This window comes from Myotis davidii, unplaced genomic scaffold, assembly GCF_000327345.1.
Source record: "Myotis davidii unplaced genomic scaffold, ASM32734v1 scaffold805, whole genome shotgun sequence".
NCBI classification, from domain to species: domain Eukaryota; kingdom Metazoa; phylum Chordata; class Mammalia; order Chiroptera; family Vespertilionidae; genus Myotis; species Myotis davidii.
In genome coordinates this window covers 310,312-318,917 of record NW_006296430.1, presented here as the reverse complement: position 1 = coordinate 318,917, position 8,606 = coordinate 310,312, and the positions used below count along the sequence as shown (strand labels likewise).

At 41.1% G+C, this 8,606-nt stretch overlaps 1 protein-coding gene and 1 pseudogene across 4 annotated transcripts in view; both read left to right on the top strand.

Annotated features, from left to right (window-relative positions):
* Positions 1-8,606, top strand: part of LATS2 (large tumor suppressor kinase 2) — a 73,217-nt gene that overhangs the window by 31,279 nt on the left and 33,332 nt on the right. Inside the window, exon 2 of one of the 4 annotated variants that reach the window (XM_006771802.2) lies at positions 750-825. The exons of the other annotated variants lie outside the window; for them this stretch is intronic. Within the exon in view, the coding sequence (XP_006771865.1) occupies positions 799-825 (27 nt within the window). The 5' untranslated portion in view covers positions 750-798. The remainder of the gene's footprint in view (positions 1-749; positions 826-8,606) is intronic. 4 annotated transcript variants of the gene reach the window in all.
* LOC107184380 lies at positions 3,180-4,411 on the top strand (annotated as a pseudogene).

Below are 8,606 nucleotides of genomic sequence, written 5' to 3'. Positions count from 1 at the left end.
ATATATAAGAAGGAATGAAGAGCACTAGAAATGGTAGATATCAATAAATTTAAAAGACTAATTCTTTACTTTCTCTTAACTTTTTAAAATGATATGTCAGTATTTAAAGGAAAAATAACACTACTAATGGGCTTGTCACACATAAAGGTATAAGGTAAAACAATATGGATAGGGATTAAGTGGAATTGTATTGTTGCAAGTTTCCTTTTTTCTCCTGACAATATAAATAAACATTCAAGTGGATTGTGATAAGTTAAAGATGTATGCCGTAGTCTTTAGAGCAATCACTAAGATATAATTTGAAGACAAAGAACTAGTCAATTGAGGAATTAAAATGGAATTTTTAAAAAATTGATTAACATGAAAGGAAATAGGGAAGGAGGGACAAAGGAGCAAAAACCAGATGAGATAAATAGAAATGGCAGACCTAAATAAAATCATATTAATAATTATACTCACTGTAGAGAGATTGTCATCCTGAATAAAAAAGCAAGATCCAACTATATCCTGCCTACAAGACACACTTTAAAAAATTCTTTTAGCCTTGGCTGGTGTTGCCAAATTAGAACATTGGCCGTTGCACAGAAGGGTCGCAGGTTTGATTCCTTGTCAAGAGCATATATCTGGGTTGCAAGTTCAATCTCCAGCCCTGGTCGGGGTGCAGGAGGCAACCAATCGATGTGTCTCTAAAATCAATAAAATAAAATAAGAAAGATGGTTCTACTCATCTTGGTACCTTTCTTCTCAAGAAATCCTCCACAGGTGTTCCTGCAAAGGTGTCTACCAGTCCCTCCACTGATGCCAACCAGAAACTTCTCCATCAAGGTATATAAGTATACTTCATTAAAGGTGTACAGACACAAAGGGAGAATGATGTAATTGATAATAAATTCACACAGAAGTATACATGGGAAACCCTAGTCTACTGGCTTCTGCATATATGTCAGTGGCTCAGGGGACACAGTCAATGCCTGTAGGCCTACACTATTCAGTCCTGAGCCCTGGAAATGGGGATTGTCTGAGTTGAAATGCTGGCTGAGTCTGTGATACACATTTGACTTGGAAAACTCCAGGCAAAAAAGAGAATGTAAAACATCTCAGAATTTTTTTAAAAAGATTTGTTAAGCACCTGTTTTCTTTTTTTAATATGTTTTTATTGTTTTCAGAGAGAAGAAGGGAGAGGAAGAGAGAGATAGAAATCTCAATGATGAGAGAGAATCATTGATCCGCTACCTCCTGCACACCCCCCACTGGGGGAGATCAAGCCCAAAACCCGGGCATGACCAGGTTTCGAGGCCCTGACCAGGAATCGAACTGTAACCTCACGTCCCACAAGTTGATGCTCAACTACTAAGCCACGTCAGTCGGGCCTCACTTTTTTATTTGACAATCTAAGGGAAAAGAGGTCAGTGCCCCTGACTAAAATAGTCAGCTGCTGCATGTTTTAAAAAATCTGTGGGCCCAGCTGGCGTGGCTCAGTGGTTGAGCGTTGACCTATGAACTAGGAGGTCATGGTTTGATTCCCGGTCAGAGCACATGCCTGGTTCAGGCTTGACCCCCAATGTGGGGCATGCAGGAGGCAGCTGATCAATGATTCTCTCTCATCATTGATGTTTCTATCTCTCTCCCTCTCTGAAATGAATAAAAATATATTAAAAAAGAAAATCTTGTAGCTCACCAGTTTAAAATTGCTGCTTTAGAGGTTTTCTGACCAGACCACTGGCAACTATAGTCATCCTCATTAAAACTTCAACCCTTCAACCAAGTTAGAAAGGGTAACTTTTATAATTTTATAATTGCTTATTATCATTATTTTAAATGGTAGTTTATACTCATTATAGGAAACATTAGGCACTGGAGGTGAAGAAAACAAGCAATTGAGAATCTTACCTCTGACAGACAACTGCTAGAAAGATTAAATTGTTAACAATAATATTTTGATACTAGAGGCCCGATGCACAAAATTCCTGCATGGGTAGGATCCCTAGGCCTGGCTGGCAATCAGGGCCTATCTGTGGGATGACTGGTGGGGCAATCGGGGGCCCCTGCTGGCACCCGCCTTGGCTGGCCTGGGGCCTGTGGGCTGGGGGCAGTTCCTGCATTGAGCGTCTGCTCCCTAGTGGTCAGTGCAAGTCATAGTGACTGGTCTTTCCACTCTTTGGTCAATTTGCATATTAGGCTTTTATTATATTGGATGTACACACTTCAATCTTTTGTATGTATATATTTTATAAGAGAACAAATTAGAATCACATTGTTTTGGAATCTCACCAACTTTCTGATTTTTACTAAAGGCTTTATAAAGGTTTATCATTTTGTGGATTACTGCTACTTCTCCATATTCCACTTCTTTTTTTACTTATTTATTTACTTATTTATTGGAAGGGAGAGGAAGAGAGAGATAGAAACATCAATGATGAAGGAGAATCATTGATTGGCTGTCTCCTGCACGCCCCACACTGGGGATCAAGCCTGCAACCCATGTGTGTTCCCAGACCAGGAATTGAAGGTGACCTCCTGGTTTGTAGGTTGATGCTCAACCACTGACCCACTCCGGCCAGGCCATATCCCACTTCTTTTTCCTTCTTGTATTTAAACCTATTCATGTCATTTTTCAGATTGATGTTTTCATAGTTAAATATTTTACTTTTTTTGTGAAGATCTGTGAACTCACTTGGATGCCACAATGCCAGGGGACATTTTCCCAAAGTCCCCTGATCTTTTTCTTAGCCAATAGCTAAGAAAATGTGTCATTAATTGGACCTCCTTTCTATCCTTTTGGAATTCTAAGATCTCATTTAATTGCTGGTCCTGGATTTCAGCAGACTCAGGGACTAAGTATTCTCATTAAGGGTGTTCCTGAGCAGTCTACTTTCATTAGGTGTCCTGAGCAGATAGTTTTGAATGAAGACAGATTCAGACTGCAGGTGGTCTGTGTGGAGTGGAACCACAGACTGAAAGCCCAAGGCTCTGTTTCTCTTGCAGTTGTGTTTTATTCTTCCCCACGCATGTTTCCAACCTTTAAAACTCAGGAGTTTTATTTAAAAAATTAAAGGAAAAAGGAGCTAGAAACTCACATATGAAACCTATATGTTCATGTTGACCAATGTCAGCCCAATAAATTTAATAATAATAAAAAATAATAACCAGGAGTTTTCACATTAAAATTTGGGCTTTTTGCTTCCCTTGAAAAGCAGAAGCCATGACTCATCTCTCGTGTGGAAGCTGGTTCCAGGGCTCTTGGGTGACTTCTGAGCCCTCTGTTGGTGCTGACACAGGAGGAGGACTCTCTACCCCAAGCCCAGGGCAGCTGCTTACCCAACACAGCAGTGAAGGATGGGCTGTGCTGGGGACCACCGTGCTGGCTGGAGGAGCACCCCAATGGTCATCCCTTCCAGAAACTGCCCACTCCTTCCTTTAAGCAGATAGGAGCTCAAAACCTTTGCTTAAAAAAAGGAAGATCAAAATGCTTAGGTAGGGGACCTATAGCCCACCAGGAGAAGATGGCCTGTCCATGCTCTCTCAAAAGGTGCTATGCTTCAGCACATCTGTGTCCAAGCCATTTGCCAAGCTTGTGCAGCCACCTGTTCAGGTATATGGTATCAAAGGTAGCTATGACACTGCTCTTTATTCTGCTGCATCTAAACAGAATAAACTGGAACAAGTAGAAAGGAATTGTTGAGAGTAGCACAAATCTTGAAGGAACCCAAAATGGCTGCTTTGATTTTGAATCCCTTTGCAAAGCATTCTGTTTAAAGAGAAAAGCCTTGCCGAGACTGGCTTGGCTCAATGGATAGAGCGTCAGCCTGTGGACTGAAGGGTCCCGGGTTCGATTCCGGTCAAGGGCATGTACCTTGGTTGCGGGCACGTCCCCAGTGGGGAGTGTACAGGAGGCAGCTGATCGATGTTTCTCTCTCATCGATGTTTATAACTCTCTATCCCTCTCCCTTCCTCTCTGTAAAAAATCAATAAAATATATAAAAAAGAAGAAGAAAAAAAAAGAGAAAAGCCTGAGTGGCATGACCTTGCGTCCAACTTGATCAATTTGCTTGCTGAAAATGGTCACTTGACCAACACCCCAGATGTTATTTCTGCCTTTTCTACCTTGATGAATGTCCACCATGGAGAAGTCCCATACACAGTGACCACTGCATCTCCTTTAGATGAAGCCATTCCTTCTTAATTAAAAGCAAAACAAAACAAACAAAAAAATACAGTCCTGAATAACTTCGTAAGTAAAAGCCAAATAATTGAAATTGAAAGTTAAGATTGACTCGTCAGTCATGGGTGGAATGATTGTATTGGAGAGAAATACATTGATATGTCTGCAAAAACCAAGACTCAGAAGCTGAGCAAGGCTATTCAGGAGGTTTTCTGAAAGTGTTGATTTTTCTGTCAGTAAAATTCTTAAACTGGGAGAAACAATAAAATGCTTCCTGAACAGAAAAAAAAGACATTTTTTTTAAATGCTTAGCATGGGGACTATAAAACACCAGCCACTGGCAAAGCATCCAGCTGTAGAGTAAAAGGGGAATTTTTATATACAATCAAGATAATAGCTGTGTCCCAGAAAAGTGCTCTTATCTTTTAAAGCAGGGCAATGTGGCTTGTTTATCCCCCAGAGAGTATCTGGTATCTGGAAAAACCCTTTGTGGGGATAATGAGGATCTTTTATTCTCCATCAGAGTGAGTAACTGTTTATAGCAACGTCAGTTTCTCAAAAACACATAAATGAACCCTCACTCTCATATCTATGTTAACTTTGTGTATGTTTCTGTAATGTTCCTCATCTCTGTTCCCCTTCTTGCTTGAGTCTTTAACCTCTCTGATTCAGGTGTTAAAAACAGGTTTCCTAAAAGCTCCTTGACAATGAAATAGAAAGCTTAACTCTGACTTCAGTGTAGCTTCCTTCCATCTCTTCAAACATTTAGAAAGGGGACAAGATTTACTCTGTTTAGAATTAAGGCCAATGGGAGCAAGGTCCTATGCATGATAGGGGACGAGCTTTCTGACAGTATGGTCTGAAAATGACTTGTCAGGGGGTTTAGACTCCACGGGCATTGGGAGAGGAGAGGTCAGGGCTTGTGCTGAGGATGTCTAGAACATCAAGCTAAATGCATGGCCTGGGCAACAGTGCTTAACCCTTACCACAGCGTTATTAGACTTGTGTGGAGCTCCGAAAATCACAAGCAAGGAAAGACACACATATACATGTACATATACATACACACACACATACACTGCATATACATACTTGCACTCACATACATATACACATATTTACATTTACCTACAAACACATACCTTCAAATGCACACATGCAAACTCACATATGCACACACACATTTACATGTAAACACATGTGCACTCACACATATACACACACTGACATACACCATTCTCTCACATGACTCATGTGGGTACAGGTCTGGGTTCCAGCCCTGCAGGTTCAGATTTAATTGCTTGCGGGTGAGTTCTCGCCACTGGTGTTTAAAAACCTCTTCAGCAGGGTTGTAGACCCTCTTTACTCCAGTCCCTTAGTGTCACAAATGAAACCAACTCCTGTGATTTGAGGATGACAGTATGAAGCAAGTCCCTGTGCAGGTTTTGTTATTTCCTGTCACAGTGGTTTGTAGCACTGAGGAAGTGGAGAAGTTTTTACTGACTGCTTTGTGACAGTGGTTTTGTGAGAGACACTCTGGAGCTATCAGAGGAGGCCAGTTGATTTGTGCTAGAGTGCGTGCGATGACAGCAGGAGGCCCAAGCATCGGGGGTCCTGGAACAGGTGTGGGAAGTTTTTACTGAGAACAGTAGGAAAACCGAACATCTGAATTAAATAGAAGCACAGGAGAGTTAGGGCTTGGAGAGGGTTTTATTTTCTCTGGAACCTTTACCAGTATGTGCACATCAGAAATGGCCTCTAAAAGCACTTTTAGTTATGGAAACTTTTAGCATGTTCAGAAATAGAGAGAATGGAATAATGAGCTCTTTAATACTCATTGCCCAGCTTTAACCAAGACCCATGTGCTGCTTTGTCCATCCCTTCCTCCCAGACTCCCTTCAAATAAATCCCAGACACCAAACCAAGAAGTACCCTACAGTGTGTTGGCAATCAAGGATATCTCCCACCAACGACGTGGCTTAAAGATGATAAAGTGAATGTGGAGAAAACAGAAAGGTTAAGCAACTTCCAAGTTGTGGGCCAGTGTATTTTGAATACTTGTGTGACGGAACTGATAGTGGTCATATTAATAACAACACCACCAGGATGGCATGTCCATAGGAAAGGTGCTGTGTGAAAGGATAGGGGTTAGCTCCTGTCCCCTGACCTGGTGCAAACACTTCCTGAGGACAGAAGTGCAGTGCTTACCAGTGGTAGGGACTGTCCACAGGGCTGGGCAGTGTGACTCAGGTGTGCTGGCTTCATGCAGGGCAACATCTGTGACATTGAGCCAGGTTTGAGAGCACTGTGTGGTGATTTTTCCCACTTGATATTCTGTTTTAAGTAGAAGCAAGGTCTTGTGAATTGGAAATGCCATTTTATTTATGGAGATTGGTTTCCTCACATACATTCTCTGAGATGCTTCCTAAGTATATTGCCTGGACCTAGAGGCAGTGCACTGAGCACTGGGTTTTCTTTCACTAAAAGGATTGGAGTAGCAACTCAGAGGCACAGCAGCCACTTCCCAAGCTTCATCTAACTGGTACACTGAGAAGTGGACTTACTTATGCCACATGTGCCTTCTTCCTTTGATGAAAATCTTGCCAAGCTCACCTGTGTCACAAGAAGACTTTGTGTTGTGCTTTCAGGTACATTACTTAGTACTTGTGAACTGGCTGACTTGAGGTCTATGTGGAAGAGAAAGGATATTAACAAGAGAATCCATGTTCCCCTTCTCTAAAAAATCGTACCACTGAAAAAACAAATAAGCCTAGTTTTGTTTTGAGGGATTAAAGTTATTTAATAAAATATTCAAGCAAAAATACAACATGATTTTATTTTTCTAAATGTGTAATTCATCAAAACCTTTCAGCGATATGTTGTCACTATAATAGCTGACATTCACTGGGCGCCGACTGTATACCAGACATGAAGAAGTAGGTGTGGTTGGTAAATCTGCTTCTCAGAGGAGGCATGACAGTGATTAAGGGTGGTTCCTCATACCATACAGGTAGACTGAGGCTGATCCATTGTTCAAACCTGGAGGTTTGGCTCCTGACTACTTAACCGGCCACTTCCAGAACACAGTGGGTAAGAGGAGGGCTACAGAAGAAGAATTAACCAGAAAGAGGGGCTTTGTACTTTTCTGAGAGTATTGATATGAAATAGTCTCTTGGTGGGCATCTAGATGACAAATGTCAGAAAAGTCTTCCTGGCCTCCTACTGCCCAAGCAGTGTGTTTGCCAGGTGTTTCCTGGTCTTCCCTCATCAAAGCCCACATAACCCTGTGGGAGTATCCTTCCCCTTCTGATCTCTTACTCCTTCACACAGTATTTTCTTTCTTTTTTTAAAAAAAATATATTTTATTGATTTTTTACAGAAAGGAAGGAAGAGGGATAGAGAGTTAGAAACATCGATGAGAGAGAAACATCAATCAGGTGCTTCCTGCACACCCCCTACTGGGGATGTGCCCGCAACCAAGGTACATGCCCTTGACCGTAATTGAACCTGGGATCCTTCAGTCCGCAGGCCGACCCTCTATCCACTGAGCCAAACTGGTTAGGGCCCTCACACAGTATTTTCATCTGCCCTTTGGCAAGGTGTTTTGCCTTACTACCTCAGAGTAATAAATTCCTCCATTGTCATTGAAGACCTAGCTCATTAGCTCACACATACCAAGTCAAGAAGAAACTTGCCTTTATTTATTTCCTTAAAAAGTATTTTTTTATTTTTTTTAACTTTTTTTTTATTGCTTAAAGTATTACAAAGGGTATTACATATGTGTCCATTTTTCCCCCCCGCCCTAGACAGTCCCCTAGCCTCCCCTATCCCCCAGTGTCTTATGTCTATTGGTTATGCTTATATGCATGCATTATTTCCTTAAAAAGTATTTTTTAAAATCAATGTTTACTTTCCCATCAAAGTCTGAGTATTTTACACATTCCTAACCCGATTGTCTTAGGTTTTAGAGACCTTTTTTACCATTAACTTACATTTCTGTTAACTAGCTGGTGATCCTATGTATAAATGAAAAGGACCCAGAAGAGTAAAACTAGGCCAACTTACAATGTCCTGCTTCTACTTGGTAGCTTTAAATTTAGAGGTTAAAAGAGGATTGAGGGGATGGCATTTTCCAAAGTCTCACATTATTTATTAAATTTTAGAGAGAGCAGGAGCGAAAAACATCGATTTGTTGTCTCACTTATTTATGCACTCATTGCACTCATTGGTTGATTCATTGGTTTATTCTTTTTTGTTTGTTAATTCTCACCTGAGGATATTTTTCCCATTGATTTTATTTTTTTATTAATTAGATCTTTATTGTTCAGAATATTACATTTGTTCCTCTTTTTTCCCCCCATACCTCCCCTCCACCCAGTTCCCACTCCACCCTCCTCCCTCACTCCCCATCCACTCTCCTCATCCATAGGTGCACAATTTTTGT